The 16,644-nt window shown below is 38.8% G+C and overlaps 1 protein-coding gene across 2 annotated transcripts; it reads left to right on the forward strand.

Annotated features, from left to right (window-relative positions):
• Positions 1–681: 681 nt before the first annotated feature.
• Positions 682–16,644, forward strand: LOC121673090 (kynurenine/alpha-aminoadipate aminotransferase, mitochondrial-like). Of its 2 annotated transcripts, none has more exons than XM_042046133.1 (14): positions 682–784; positions 1,678–1,746; positions 3,392–3,560; positions 4,555–4,687; positions 5,365–5,439; positions 6,721–6,930; positions 7,445–7,510; positions 8,679–8,761; positions 10,007–10,103; positions 10,924–10,985; positions 13,182–13,246; positions 13,730–13,836; positions 14,485–14,586; positions 15,731–16,644. In XM_042046133.1, the coding sequence occupies exons 2-14, from the start codon at positions 1,680–1,682 to the stop codon at positions 15,770–15,772; spliced, it is 1,278 nt and encodes a 425-aa protein (XP_041902067.1). In that variant the 5' UTR covers positions 682–784; positions 1,678–1,679; the 3' UTR covers positions 15,773–16,644. The 2 variants fall into 2 exon arrangements, with proteins under 2 accessions (XP_041902067.1, XP_041902068.1); XM_042046134.1 differs by lacking the exon at positions 682–784 and adding an exon at positions 933–1,036.

A 16,644-nucleotide genomic window follows, 5' to 3' on the forward strand; every position in this document is an offset into this window, starting at 1 on the left:
AGAGTGCTCCCAGCACAGGAAAGACATTGACCCGTTGGAGCGAGTGAAGTCTGGAGCACCTCTTCCATGAACAGTCTGAGAGCTGGGGTTATTCAGCCTGAAGACTCCAGCGAGACCTTAGAGCACCTTCCAGTACCCAAAGGGGGCTACAACAGAGCTGGAGAGGGACTTTTCACAAGTGCCAAGGAGGAATAGCTTCAAATTGAGAAAAAGGAGGTTTAGGTTGGATAGTAGGGAAAAATTCTTAACTGTGAGGATGATGAGACACTGCCACAGGTTTCCCAGAGAAGTTGTGGATGTCCCATTCCTGAAAGTGTTCAACGCCAAGTTGAATGGAACTGAGCAACCCGGTCTAGGGAAAGGTGTCCCTGCCCGTAGCAAGGGGGTTGGAACTAGATCATCTTGCAGGTCCCTTCCAAGCCAAACCACTCTGTGAGTCTCCTCCATTTTCCCCACCACCAGCCCTTGCTTCGCCCCGCCGCTGCCGAGAGGGCCCTGGCCGCACCCGGGGCTGCCCAGCCCCCGGCGGGGCCCCCTGCCTCGCTTCCCCCGCCTCTCCCGGCAATATCGGGCTCCAGCCGTCGCTTCGCGGGCACTACACAGCCAGAACCGGTGAGGGAGCCGCTCGTTTTAGGGCTTTCGCACAGGATCGCTTCCGGGCCCGCGCCGCCACTCGCTGCCGAGCTGCCCGCAGCGCGCAGGCGGCAGCGCCGGCCAGCGCCCCGCGTCCGCTCCGCGCCCCGGCACAAGCCCACAGCGGGGCCGCCCTGCCCGCCCTCCGCCGGTAGGTGCCCGCGGCCGCCACCGAACCCACAGGACAGCGGGACGGCGCCGGTCGTGAGCTCGGGACGGCCCTGAGGGCTCCGTGCCCCCGCGGGGGGGCTGGGGGTGGGCAGCAGGGGGGTGTCTTGGAATCGCCTCGGGGAGGACGGCGAAGCGCTGCTCAGCTGTCCCTTAAAACACAGCTCCAGCCCGCCCTTCCGTACAGCCAGCACCGCGCCTGTGCCGGGCTGGAGGGGGAGCGAAGTTAAGGAAGGTATTTTTAGAAAGCACGAGATGTTGTTTTCAAAGCGGCCTTGCTCGGTAGATCGTTTCTAGTAACTGCCGGCACATGCGTGTTGCTGTGGTTGCTCTTTGCCCTTCAACTTCATTTCTGTGCTTTCCTTACCTTCGAAGGAGATTGCTTTCTTGTGGCCCTTCCAGGCCTTCGGGCTTGCTGCCTGACTCTAGTTCACTATCCATTGAGTCTCTATGGGCACCAGGGAAAAGGAGAGAAAGCACTCATCAGATACATATGAAAGACTATCTTAATTATCATTTCCAAAAAAAAAACCACCTCTAACTTGACAAGTGTTGTGACTCATAGTGATGGCTTGCAGTCCTAAAAGCACTTCAAATGCAGTGCTTAATACAGCTAAATAAAGCTGGATTCTCATTAAATAAAAAAGAGCTGATGGTTGTTTAAGAGCCATCAAATCTTCAGATTTCTAATTTGCCTTTAAAAGTCCAGAGCTGACAGTAAGGGGAGGGGGGAAAGGGCTTTTTCCTGTTCACTGGCATACCACAAATTACCCAGATCAAAAGCATTACTTGTGCGAGATGCACATACCAAAAGCACGCTGCAGTTCTTATTCCCTCTTCTAGCTTCGTGTCCAACTAATTACTCTTTCTCCATAGATATGAATTACTCTAGGTTCATCACCACTGTGAGTGCAGCAAGAAAAGCATCTCCAATAAGACTCCTGAGTGAGTACATGTCCCTTCTTCCCAGTTGCTCTGAAAGTATCATTGTATGTTCTGGTTTGTGCTGGGATATCATGGCTTAAGACTTGAAAAGGTTTGAAAGAAAACCATGCTGTAAGCTGACAAGCAAGGCCAGATAACTTGACTTTTGTCAAGTGGAGATGCCAAGCAGGTATAAAGAAAAATAAAGTGAATAGCCTTGAACCATTTCAGAAACCCATCCAGACAGACAAATTAGTATTATCACTTTCACAAGTGACTGAAAAGTCTCTGTTACTGTCTCTGAACCTGGGCTTTTTGGCACAGTTTGCAACTGAGTTTATGCTGTGTGTCCAGGAGCAAGCAACTGCTAATGACTTGAAAGTCCCAGCATGTTTCTTTCCACCTCATTTTCCTGTATCCTGTTCGTGTCCATAAATGCCTCACCACCCCCACCCCCTCAGTATTACTACACTTTCCTTTTCCATATTCATCTATCTTTAGGCTACCACATTACATTGTCTTCCATGTGACACATAGAAGAGCTTAACTGCCTACTTGTTTACTCAGTTGGAACCCACAGAGACCTGACAGAATCCGAGCATGAAACATACATCAGTAGTTAAGCCTTCAGGGGTCAATTTCCCCTCGTGGTAAGGGGTTGGCATTTGCTGTTCTGCTTAAAATGCTTCATACAGGTACAGCTAAGTCAAGTAATTCACTCTAGGCAATCTCTTTTTCAAGTGATACATTGATATGCATCATAACAAAAGCATTAAGTAGCACAGTTCCTGCAGAAAGACATATTGAGCCTGCAGTTTTGATGACAAAGTAAATCTCTCTTTACCAGGCCAAAAGTCACAGGCATAACCCAAATTGGTGAAATAGCTGATAAGAATTAACTCCCCATGTTCAAGTCTGCTAATAACTAGTAGGAAATAAACTCAATAACAGGCTGCTTTTTAAGCCAGACCTGGTATCATCTGTCCCCTCTTATCTGATGTAAAACTGTCAAGCCAGCATGAATGCCGTATTGTGAATTCTTAGATTTAATGCAATCAAGTGCCCTTGCTGGATTAAGGTCCAGTCTGCACTGTATAGATTGGATCTGAATGATTGTGAAACTGACTTAAAAGCAGAATTAAGATTTTCTTCATAGCAAATTACTTACACAGTGTCTCTGCCACTAAAACTGGGCTACCAGAAACATTTCTGTTCCCTTATAGAAAAGCTATAATCATCTGTCAGTGTAGCTGCCAGAGCAGCTGAAGTGAGACCAAATGAAAAACAGAAAAAAAAACAAAGCCAATCATCATTTCAAGTCAGTCTAAACAGAAGATCATTAAGATTTTAAATTCTTGAAGCTCAAAAGACACCAGTCACTGAAGTTTTTATAATAGTAGAACTGTTCGGATTGTTTCAAAATAAATTACAAATTTTTTAACTTAAAATTATTTTTTTAGTCTGTGCTAATAGTATCTCCCCCTCCCTATTTAATCCAAGCAGAAAGGTGAGTTTAAGAAGAATTATCCATTTGAGTTCATGATAGTTAAACAAGTAAATTGAAAAATAGAACAAGTTCTCTGGACTGTTATTAAATATCGATTAAAGGATATGATCACCACTGTAATAATCAAATTGTAACCAACGTGTTTTCCTTTTACTCTAGCCGAATTGATGCAGAAGTCGCCTCCATCTCTCATCTCGCTGGCTGGAGGGGCACCAAATCCTAATGTTTTTCCATTTAAGAGGGCAACTGTTGACATTGGACATGGAACTCCTATTGAGATTGGGGAAGATCTGATGAAGAGGGCTCTCCAGTACTCAGCCTCAGCAGGGTATCTTGTCACAGCTACTTGCAATTCAAGATACCAGAAGCTAAGGATCATAAAATCCTTTATTATTGCATTAAGTCACCTGTGTTTTTAAAACCTGTTCATGAAGCCCATTTTTCAAACAATAGGTTCTTTCCAAAACCCATGTTTTTTTTCATTTTGCCTCACTATTTACATTTCAGTTCAAGTGGAAAAAAAAAAAAAAAAATCACTTAAATCACCTAAAACCCTAATCCTAGTAGAGCATTTCCTAGCTGTTAGTATTTGAGAATCCAGACTCCCAAAACAGATAGTATTTAGGAGATACTGAATTGCAATACATAGTTTCTACATTTTGGAGTATTTCTTTTCTTTTGGCACTACATACTAAAGTCAGTATGCACTGGTGATAGTTGAGTGGAGGTATTTATAGAATTGTCATTTTTGGTACAAAAATTGCATGTCATTACATTACTTTGGTGCTCATGTAAACTCCTCAAGCAGACAGCACTGATTCAGGTGGGGACAGGTTTGCAAAAATACTTGGGTACCTACAGAGACACATGGGGCATCAGCTAAGACTTTTCTTAATATTTAAATGAACCCAGCCATTTATGAACATCCTACAAGATCATAAGACATTTTTTGGAAAATGTGTTTTCGAAATCCTTGTAATCTGCAGCCAGTTTCTAGCAGCATTAAGAGCTTTGTCACAGTGCCACATTCGAGTACAGAATGATCACTTCTAGGAGTGGGTATTGTTCAGCTTCCACCCTGTTTCATCCTTAGCAAATAATTTCTGCCCAGATTTCACTATGATAATTTGGTGTATGGTCCACAGATGCCCATATCATTTTCTTAATTTGATAAAGCAGTCATAGCAATTGCATCTAAGTGTATCTGTGTGACAGTTGAAATCAGACTCAGGACTGCATGCTAGATTTGACAGGGATTTAGAGGAACAGCCTAACTTTGGCCTATATAAGGTGTTAGATATGCCTTCTTATTCATGTTTCAGGATTCCAGAGCTGTTGTCTTGGCTAAAAGATTTCCAGCGGAACCTACATGATCCCCCCACAGCCAATTACAGTCCAGAGCAAGGACAGATGGAAGTGTGTGTCACAACCGGCAGCCAGGAAGGCTTGTGTAAAGTAAGACCAAAAGGTTCATATGTCAGAAGCATTTCATTCAGAGAGATGTTTATTCTCCCATCAGTTCAGCTATAGTCAGCATTAAGTGCCCTCTATAACTATAGGCAGGGTACTTTATTAAATGCATGTCTGATGGTATTGCCAATGCAAGGGAAATGAAATAAAATTGGAGTGGCATTCTAGACTGTCAGGACTGCATGAAAGTTTGGATAACTAAAAAAAATTGTGTAGAAAATATGCTATAAGGTAACATTTCATGTTACTCAAGTAGTGCAGTAATAAGCACATAGATGCTTTACCATAACTCTGTTCTAAATATGTTTCTTCTTTTTCTTACTTCCTGATTTTTTGGGGGGTTTTACTTGCTGAAATAGTTATCCTTTCTAGTCCACTCTCACTGCTGTTTAGTTGATTCTTTCTGTAACTTACACAGGAGAAAGAGTGCTTCAGAGCACTGTCTTTCCATGTCAAGTTGGTATTCTCTAGTTGATAACCTGTCTTAATTTGGCTCTAAAGCAGATTTTTCATCTGTTCATTGCCTTTCTGACAGGAAAATAATATGGTTAGGGAATTACTAGTATCTAATCAAGATTTTTTAATCCCACTAAGAAGTCAAAAGTGTGAAGCACATGTACAAAAATTGAACAATCTTTAAAACAGAATCTTTTCTTTTGCAGGTGTTCGAAATGCTCATTAATCCTGGAGACAACATCCTTTTGGATGCACCCACATACTCTGGGACACTAGCAGCTGTAAGTATTCTTTAGCTACAAAACATTGTGAATATTATATTTGAACTAATATAATAGTTTAGTGCCTGATCTGCAATCATATAAACACTGTCTGTATTTGCCATAAAAACATACCTAAGACTGAAGATTTTAGTATCCAACCAGTTAAGTTCATAAATATTGACTCATAGAAGGTTTTCTACTATAAGTTCTGTAAAAGCTATTCAAAGTTCCTCTTCCAAATACTAGTTCATTCAAGGGCTAAGATCACACATGGGACTGGAAAGAAAGCCATCAGGACCTAGTTTGGTTGAATTAAATTTATGACAAGTGGGTGTGTATTATACCTGAAGTATTTCAATGGTCAGATTATACAATAGCTATAAATAGTGTAATATTGGAATGGGCGTGAAACATCCATATATGAGTATGAAGATATGAATTAGCGAGAACTATGCAAAAGCAGCAAAGTTTACTTCTGAAAAGAAGCTTAATCAGTATAAAATTAAATGCCAGCTCAAAATGCGTAAGAGCTGCAAGAAGGGTTAGAATAAATACACTACAAATTCAGTTGTCCCCCCTTGCATCAAAATTAATTGTTATTGTTTGCTGTCCTAAATTTGAATATATAGTCTAATAAGCTGTACTTTTTTAGGAATGTATTTTGACAGTGCAGCAGCTTGCAGTTTTACTTAAAAATGCAGAGCACTACATCATACAAATTGAAATTCCACAGAGGAGAGACAGCAAGCTTTTTCATTGGTATTTTACCTATATTTTTTCATACAGCTGTCAACATGTCACTGCAGTAGCATCATTTCATTCTCCTTTGTATTGCTGAATATATCTATTGAGAACAGATTCTTTGCCCTTTGTCAATGAAGAGTAGCTTAAAGCTCTGGTATTTCCACTGAAGTAGAGTGTAAATTGTCAGTAGGAAACAAAGGTGCTGTGACCTTAACTGTCTGTGGTGAGAGCACGAGGAGTCCTGAGAGAACAGTTCAAGTTTACAAAAATCTCTTTCTGCTTGAAAAACCAACTCTGATTTCCTGGAGAAGAGCAGCAACTGAACATAGGAGATACCTGTTTCTTCTCAGTTGGCTTAGTAGGACAAATAAAGAGTAACGTGGTAAGTTTGACAAGCCTTACAGCAAATTCAGGCAAACTTATTTGACTCATGAGCAAATGGAGCTTGAGATATCTATAAAATCAAAAAGAAAGGATGAAATTTTACAGTGCCAGTGACAAAAGGAAGACCTTTGAATTACACAATTATGACAGTTTTGTTCCTTCTATCAACAGCTGAGACCCTTGGGTTGTAATATAATTAATATTCCTAGTGACCAACATGGCATTATTCCAAAAGCTTTAAAAGAAATTCTGTCTGCTTGGAGCCCAGAGGATGTGAAAAACTGTAGCCATCACCTCCCCAAATTCCTGTATACTATTCCAAATGGATGCAACCCAACTGGCAACTCACTGACCACAGAGCGCAAGAAGGAGATTTACCAGGTATGGAGCTGTAACCTTGTGAACCTTGGAGGTGGAAATAGATAAATGTCAGTCTTATTTCAGTTGAAGGTTTCCCATGTTTGGTATTTGGGGCCATTATTAGTCCAGTAGACATTCCTCCTAGAACTTGTTTCTAGCAGAATGTCTTCCATGACAACTCTTCAGAGATAAACTATGCTTTAGACAACCTGTTTTTCAATGGTAGCCCATTGGTGGCTAGCACCTTTGCCATGGGCTTCTAACTGGATTTGCTGCACATTGCCTGCACAGTTTGAATGCCACATGGAACAGAGCTTCAGTTGCATGCATGGGTCCTTGTACTACAGGTGCCAGGTTTACTCTTATAATCTTTTGATATCTGAATTGGGCACTTGAAGGTTTCTCATCGTGGGGGCTTCTATATAATGAATGACCAATCAATAGAAGCATAATGTGGTGCTGGTTAAAAAAAACCTGACTGAATTTGCAGTGTCTAACTTTTATTTATTTTGTTACTTTTTATTAATTCCTTTAGCTTGCAAGAAAATATGATTTTCTCATAATAGAAGATGATCCTTACTACTTTCTTCAATTTGAAAAGGTAATTTGTCTTCCATAATCCTTAGTAACACCTTATTTTCTGGAGAGAAACTAAGGTTTCAGGAGAGAACTAAGGTTTGAGTCCTGGACCTTCCTGCATGCCCCTTCTTCACATGCTACCAAGGCATATGTAAGCCTCACAGTCTGTGCTCCTTTCAGTCATTTTCCCCTATGTGGTATTTTATGCCCTGTTAATCAGTGGTTCAAATTTCTCAAGCCTCATACAGGAGATAGAATTTTTCAGTAATCAGAAAGTGATGAAGACTTTGCATTCAATGCAAAGCAAGTATGTCACTGAAGCAGCACTTGAAATTTGCAGCCTCTTAATGTTCCTTTCTCCCTGTCTCTTCTTTCATTCAGCAGAAGACTGCCTACTCCCCATCTACTATACCCCATTTTTATCCCCTTGCCTTTTCGCGAATCCAGGAGTTCTCCCAGGTACCACAGATAGTGGTACTGGATATGCAGCTACCCTTCTTTGTGTAAATATTCCCCAGATTTCATATGTGAATCTACAGTTGCTCAGTCTTTAAAAGTACCTAACTTCAGAAATCAGAACAAGTCTTAAAAGCAGTAAAACATTGGTAGAAGATAAAGGTCAGCATTTTCTCTTTTGAAATAATGTTTTTATGAAAGGTGGCAATAAAACTGCTTCACTTACTCATTGAATAGCATTGTGAAGCTTTGTTAGAAAGTGTAGGGGAGAAGGTGTAAAAACAGAATTGTTGATCAGGAAAAAGTATACTGGACTCAGATCTTCACAATTTGGTTATATCTTCTGATTTCATTTTTTAGTATGGCAAAGCAAAAAGCTACAAGGCTCCATTTTAGAAATTGCAGTACCTCCACAAAGAAATCTTGGCAGAAAAAACATTATTTCTCTCTTCTTCTTATGGCATCATACCAATAATTAAACTGAACACTTGTATGCTAAACAGTGGGCTAAGCAAGTTCAAAAAGTGACAAAGCTGATTTCTTGAAGACTTTCACAGAATGTTGTAATCACATCTCGGAAAGCTAGGCTAAACAATCACTTGTCAGAAAGTTACTGCCATGTTTTCCTTGGAATTCACATTTGAAGAATGAATTGTGCCTTCATAGTAAAGAAAATAATTCCATTATAATCCTTACTAGCGCCTTGAATCTTATTTTTTATTTTTTATTCCAAGCCATGGGCTCCAACTTTCCTCTCAATGGATGTGGATGGCCGAGTTATCAGGACCGACTCTTTCTCTAAAATTCTCTCATCTGGGTAAGGCCAGCTGCAGACCACTTAGCATTGCCTATTCAGTTAAGACCCAAGACTTCATAAGAACTGATGAGACATGTTGTAGTGTTTTCTCATTTAATACCTATCCACTTCTGGAATGAACTTCTGAATCAACAGCTTTTTGCAGTCCACTGACTTTTCATGTCATCTCTTGGCAGTCACTTTACTCCAGGTTCTGTTTCTCTTTTGATGCTGATAGTTAAGCCTCTCCTCCCAGGCAGCCCATTCTTGCAGGCACCATCTAGGCAGAAAGACAGATGCTGGACTCCAGCTCTGTTCCTGAAACCCTTAGGAGCTTTTCTCTCTTCTTTTTCCATTTCCCTTTTATCTATCTCTTACCATTCCTGCAAGCTCCCTGAACTTGTAATACAGAAAAGAAACAATCATTCTTCACAAACTGTTCCTAGGATTAGACTGATATCTAGCCTCCCAGTTCTTTTAGGTTGTTTCCACCTGCCTGAAAAAAAACTAATTTGGCTGTTTTCTATTTCACACAAGTCAACATATTTAGTTTTTAACTTGCTTTTATCTGTTATCCTAATTGACATAAAAAAATTAATGTGGATTCTGCATTGGCAGCTGGTGGATTATAACCCATCCTAGAGAAAGTGAGGCAACAACAAAACACTAAGTGTGATTGCGTTTTCAGAAGTAACACTGCAAAATGGCATGACAATATTATCTTTGCCAAAGACACATATGAGCTTACTGGTTCCATTTTTCTTCAAATAAAAACTTAAGCCAATCTGTAAAGATGGGTAATAAGAATTGAATTATAAATAACCAGCTAGTTTATCAATCTAAATTCCATTCCTTCTGCAGTACTGAAAGGAAGTAGAAGAGTAAAGCCATTTGCCACTTCTTATCTGTTTGTCATAAAGCCCGAGCAACCATGATTTTTTCATTATGGGAAAACCTATCTTTCCTTTCCTTTGATTCACGTAATCTTTATGGCTGGAGAGGAAAGTTTACAAACACAGATTTTGTCCTGAAGCCTCATAACTAAGAAGCTATTACAAGCATTAAAACCTCTTTGTTTTTATTTCATTACTTTGATACTCAGCTTCTAAATTGTGTAAGCTGACATCAGTATTAAGATACAGATAAATTTGAATGCATAAGAGATCCTCACACTGTCAATAAAATGGTTGCATGTTTTCCCACATATAACTCAGACAAAGTACTAGCACATTGCATTTTTGTAGTAACTTTTTGTTTGTTTTCTAGCTTAAGAATAGGTTTTCTGACGGGTCCCAAGCCTCTCATCGACAGAGTTGTGCTGCACATTCAGGTGTCAACAATGCACACCAGCACATTCACACAGGCAAGTATTAAACCACCAAATTAATTGTATTTAGGGAAGACAACATATTCCAAGTTACAAGAAACCACAAGAAAACAGCTTTGTACTTTCACAGTTCTGCACTTTTGCTGTTTTGTTTACGCACATTCATTGTCAATTCTGCCAAAGGAAGAGAGACCACCATAGAACTCAGAACCAGAGCTCTAGAGGGTTGTCTCAGTGCATGGACAGTTGAGCTGATACCCCTTAACTCAGATTTCAAGAATCAAGATTTGAAATACTTTATCTCCTTCTGATAGGTTCATTTGAAAAACCTCAATGTAAAGCAGAGCATGGAAGAAACATTTATTATTTTTTCATTCTACTTTTCAATTAAAACAATACTGGCAGCCCACAAAGACATTTCAAAGCAAGCTGCCAACTACAGCCCCTTTATGGTTAGCAATAAGGAAAGGAGACATTGAACACATCTAAATGTGGCTTCCATCTTCCAGCTCCATTAGTTCGTCACAGAGGCACTATTAAAGTGGGAGGCCGATGTGGACAGGAAGGTAAATCAATATACATTGCCTTCCTCTTTCTCCCCAGTTATCATATTTAGCTCTTCATCCATTTTTCCCTCCCTCCACCCCAACTTCCAAATACTGCCCTGGACCTTGGAGACACCAGTAACATGGACCTGTTGCCCTTGGCACCTCTACTTATAAAGGGCTCCAAGAGACACCACATGCATTTTCATATCTGGGGAATGCTCAATAATGCATCTGGCTATGGATCTTTTGATGATTGTGGAACAGTCCTCTTTAAAACATGGTCTTGATGATGTGTTTTATTTCTTTAGATTATGATATCACAGCTGCTTCAGCAATGGGGACAAAAGGGTTTCTTGGAGCATATAGACAGGTAGGGTTATGTCATATGCTGATACCCATCATCGGTCATTCTGCTACTTATTACCAATATCAAACATGCTTTGTAGTAAACAAGTCAGAGGAGGTGGACTAGTATTAGGCCAAGTAGGTGAGGCAGGTCACCAAGACTGCTGGGTTCACACAAGAGCCCTGAAGAGGCACAATATGAAGTTACAGACAAGCAGGTCAGGGTATATCACCTACCAATCCAGGCAGACAATCCTCCAGTCCACTGGCACATTATGCAGCTCCCCTCTGAAGGGAACTTGAGAGGATCCTGGAAGCTTCAAGCCAGCAAATAAAGTTTTGATCCCTGCTAAAGTGTTAGGGTCTGTAGCAAAAGCTAAGATTTCTGAGCACAGAATCCATTGAGAAAGAGTTAGCATAGCCTTTATAGAGTTCTTGCCTCACTAAGTTAACAGGAATTCACACTCTTGCCATCCTTTATCTCCTGATTGTGGATACAGATGGAAAAGCAGTGAGGTTCATCTACACACACTAAACATTGCCTTGTTCACTACTCTTGGAGAGAGAGCACTGGGCTACTGTCTAACTCTCAAGGCATTTCTTGCATACTGACTGAACCACATTTGGTTTTCGTTTATTATGCAGGAGGAGCACAGCTTCTTTTGACTATCACTGTCTCATTTTGTATTCTCTACTTGGATATCACTAGAGCCCCAAGATTCCCACTTAGGTGGGAGTGTGCTACACTCTGCAAAGGTCCATAACAGAAACATGAGCAAAGCATGCAAAAAGTTCTTGTATCTCACTGTAACAGCCACTTCTGTCTCCTGGTGTTCATACTGTAAACAGCAAAATTTGAAAAAAAAAAAAAAAGCCAAAAAAAATACCAGACACACCAGCCTCAGCTTTGCCTTGTTTTAAGATTTAGGAACATAAAAGATAAGTCTCACAGAGAAACTTGGACCACACTTTAGCTCAACTTCCAAGAGTTCCAAAAAAAATAAAACCCAAATACATCGCTTCACTTACCTCTTTCTAGTAGGTCAAAAGGCAGCCTTGCTCAAGCCCAAAAACTGTTCTTCTGCTTGAACTAATGAAAATAGAATTGTAGGAGGGCAGCTGCAATCCTTTATAACCTAACTGATGAGGCCCCCACAGCTGACTGGAATCTCTTCCAGCTGATTTCATTTGCACAAGAGTGAGGTGTTAGATCAATCTTTTGAGTAGAAGCTTGTCTGGTTTTTGGAGCAGCTCCATATTTGGGGAAGTTTTGTCTTACTAATGGGTGTAATTTCAACATGTAATTAAAATAGTAACAGGTAAAAACTTTGCAACAGAATTTGCAATTTTGGTAAAAACTGCACAAAGGAGATTTACATTTCATACAGAATGTATGAAATATACACTAGATATAGCTGGGCCCCAAAACTATATAAGTTTCTGGAGCTGTTGGTGTTTGTGTATCAGGTGTAATGAAATACATCCACAAATCAAAGCTGTTGATTCTGAGGGTGTTTTTAAAAGTACAAATGTAAAATTATGTAAATTATGCAAATTAGTAAGGATGTTTTCTCAAGACATGGGAACACATTTGCATCTGAATTATGAACTCAGTATCAGGCATTTCTCTTGTGTCTTCCATTGCACAGCTGTGTTATTTTATGTCAACAAAAGCCACTGCACATGACTTGTCCATGGTGAAACTTGGATTAGGGTTATTTTTCCCAGTAAGAGATTAAATTATTTGAAATTTTTACTTCAAGTATGAAGGAGGTAGGTTCAAAAGTTTAGAAAAGGGGAAGCTGTCAAATCGTTATGACAGGTTTATCATGTGATTTGCTTTTTACCTTGTCAAATGCCATTTCCATGCATACCTGTTACACAAATTCAACCCAAATGCACAAATATCAAGTCTGTGCTTTTGCATATGTTTAAGTCCCTAATTTTCTTCAGTATGTGTGCTTTGTGCAGTAAATACTGTTAACAGGACTTGTATCTACTGCTATAATAGACAGAGTGGAGGTAATATATAAAAGGTTTCTATGATACATGCAGAGCTGAAGAAGCAGCCACACAGGGAGTTCCTCTGTCTGGTTGATCAGTGCTTTGTTGGAGATGCTTTTGGGTTGTTCAAGTAGAAAAGCTTTGCTTCTGCCTTCAGAAACAAATGGACTCTGAAATTTTATGAGTTCATGACTTTCAATTGATAATTTGCTTTCAGAGTGGTGGATTTCTACAGGATCCAGCGGGATGCAATGCTCACTGCTGCTGACAAGTGGTTAAAAGGTCAGAGTGCAACACAGATAATCATTTAAATTTTTTTTCTAGCTGTTTATCGTCTTTGTGCTCAAGAAAAATCACTTAAGTTCATCTCTTGACTGAAGTGACAGATAAGCACTATAAGCAAATCAATTACATTAAATATTAAGCTTAGGACAAATTGTCTGCTGCTGTGTTTTTATGCTTTCTGGTAGGACAGGGAGATAGATGGTGATGAAAAAAGCTCACCACATTACTATTTAAAGCAATTTTATGAAGAGCATGTATTTCACTTCATTATGTTCTTATACTTACTATGTTTAAAATATCTGTCTTTAAAATTTCTCTGAAATAGTGACCTTAATTTAAAGCAAGATATAAAAAATCACTATAGCAATAGTGATAATAATGTTTGTATCAGCAAATCCGAAACATCACTGAATCTATGATGTATCCATTAAAAGTGGGGCATAAGTTTCTTGATTCCATTTTCTCTCTCTCTTTCTCCAGACTTGGCAGAATGGTACCCTCCTGCTGCTGGCATGTTCTTGTGGATCAAAATTAAGGGTGTTTCTGATACACAGCAGCTGATAATGGAAAAGGCTTTGAAGAAAGAAGTATGACATATGATTTAATGACTTATGATCTTAAAATGAAAAAAGGGAGAGATAAAATATGTGTCCACATATACAGACATAAAAAAGCAGGGGAACTTGCTGTGCACCATCATTAAGTCTGCAAATCAGGCACTGTGGCATAGTTACTCATTAACAAAATATTTTCATGACTCTATTCAGATGCTGATATTTAATCAGTTTACTTAAATTGAAACCAATATAACATATGGTACAATATGTCATTGTATGTTACATATATATAATATATATGTATTACATATGTAATATATGTACCTATATGTATGATGGCTGTTCACCAAATTTTTTTAATGAGAGAAATTACATTTGATTTTATTTCTCCAATTTATATGACCTAGCACTGTGTACTGAGTAAGCTACACCCCAGGTGCTTCTAAGCAATGTGATGATATAAGCCAGACCTGGTAACCAAAACCTGAGACCATTTGGCTTTATTAAGAAAAGTCTGGTTACACGTTGCATATTTTTGTCTCCTTGTTTTGAAGAAAAAAATATTACACCGTGTTCTGATACAAGTGTGTAAGCACTGATCTTTCTTAAATTTTATTTAACATAGTTTTTTTAAAGTGTAGAAGTGATAATAACTGTGTGGTTAATCAATTTTCATAGGTATTACTGGTTCCTGGAGGAGCATTCAATATTGATAGTTCAGAGCCTAGTTCTTATGTCAGAGCCTCCTTCTCTCTGCCTTCTCCTGCCCAGATGGATCTGGTGAGGTTGTTTTTTTTTTTTGCATTCTTATCAAGACAGTTTCTCACACAGTAATGCTCCCTTATTTTTATACCCTTCTCCGTATATTTTTTGTTAAATGTTAGAGGTTTTAGTCTGTAGGTGACTAAGCAGTACTTTTGCAGCAGTATTAGCTGTTTCTTAAGCAAGATACTCATCCAAATGACCTGAAAGGTACCAAATTTTTAGGACCACTTAGAATTTTTCTGTATATCTCATACATGCAGTGTATCACACTTGAACCTCCCAGACATTATTTATAAATGCTTTACTGAAGCCAGAGTAAGTCCTGCTATTTGCTTAAGTATTAGCAGGCATCATGTATCTTTTAGACTTTGCATTCCTGAGATTCTGAGATTGAATTACCTGTGTTCTTTTGTCTGTGTTTTGGCAATTCTTTGTAAGAAAGAATATTTTCTGTCATACTATTCACATACATGCTTTATTTTTTTTCTCAGGAACTAATCTTTTATGTGTTTTAGGAGCATTTTTAATTTTATTTGGCTCTATCTATAAAATCAGTGGGAGAAGAGATAGGAGACATTTATTTGTGCAGATTTAATACTGATTTGATTAGGGTGCTTGAAACAGTTCCGTATCTGTAGTTGTACTTTCACGCAGTTGTGAAGGTTTGTAACAGCCAAGTGCTTCTATTGCCTTTTTATTTCTTCTGTATTTCTTCTATTTTTTCCTTTTTCTTTGTTAAAGTAATTCATAACCATACATTGACAGTCAAGCTGTATTTTTTATATATGTCTGTTCTTCCTTTTTTTTCACCTTTGGAGTCTCCAGGCTGTAATATTAAGTTAAAAGAGATACTCTTTCAGGGATCACCAGTTTGTTAGAAGTTACATCTGAACTCCAAATAACCTTTGAACATCAATATATGCATTTTTCTGTTTCAGAAATCTCTGCCTTTTATTTTCTATCAGAGAATCAGAAGCTTTGTGCAGTCAAAGCCCATACATTATTTTGTAAAAGGAAAAGAGAGAATATCAGCAGAACTTTGCATTATAAAATATTGATCCTATATGGTTAGGGCAAGTTTTAGTAGCTTTACAGGTTTGATGTGTTCCCTGTTCATGTAATGCTGAAATATAAATGTGAACCATATTTGTCATTGCAGGCCTTCAAGAGACTGGCTGACCTTATAAAAGAATCTTTGTGAAAAAGCTAAAGAGAAATCTTGCAGTAATAAAAATCATCTCCTGAAAATACTTATTGACATTTGGATTTCATCAGAATACTTTATAAGCAAGCGCAATACAGTGGATGTTTCCTTAGATCTTTTCAGCTAAAAAAAGACAGAAAATGAAAGTCAAAAAAAATTTGCCTAATTTTTTTTGACAGGACATTGTATTACTAAATTTATCCAATTCAGAAGCATTTAAAATACTCAAAACCAAAGTGTTCTATTTCCTGTAAAATCCATGGTTTTATCAGATTTGAATTGACTTTTGTTTTCCATTTGAGATGGGAAACACAAATCATTTACTTAGAAAGTTGCACTTGAGGTGGTCTTAGCCACTATTACTTAATCTCAACTGATACATTCCTCCAAAACCTTATGCTGGAATTGTCTCATGTGTCACTTTCATTCTTGTCCTACTGTATGGCATCTGGTTTTAATGATATGAGGATCACTATTTAATTTTACTGAAGTTTTGTCAGATAAAGCTGATGTAAGTATGTTAAAAAATTGAAACTGATCCAGTAAAATTAGGCTATGACTGCAGATAAACTGAGGTCCCTTGCAATTTGCATGGGCTTTGCAGCTCATTCTCTAATGCATTAAAGGTATTCTGATTGCTGGCTTTTACTACAGTCTGTGAATTATTGCTCTGTAGCTGTGTTAGAAAATCTCTGGTTTGCCAAGGCATGTGGATGTGCCAAAGGAACTGCTCTTGGCTGATCAATCACATGTGGTTTTGAATGGTGTAAGTAACTGAACTAGGGACATGGTGGAATGGACACTACCCTAACACTGCCAGAGCTACAATGCAAGCAAATGAAAAAACAAATAAATGTTTCAGTCTCTTA

The sequence above is a fragment of the Corvus kubaryi genome, unplaced genomic scaffold (genome assembly GCF_017639235.1).
Source record: "Corvus kubaryi isolate FWS band 111438036 unplaced genomic scaffold, C.kubaryi_AGA036_p1.0 65176, whole genome shotgun sequence".
Taxonomy (NCBI): domain Eukaryota; kingdom Metazoa; phylum Chordata; class Aves; order Passeriformes; family Corvidae; genus Corvus; species Corvus kubaryi.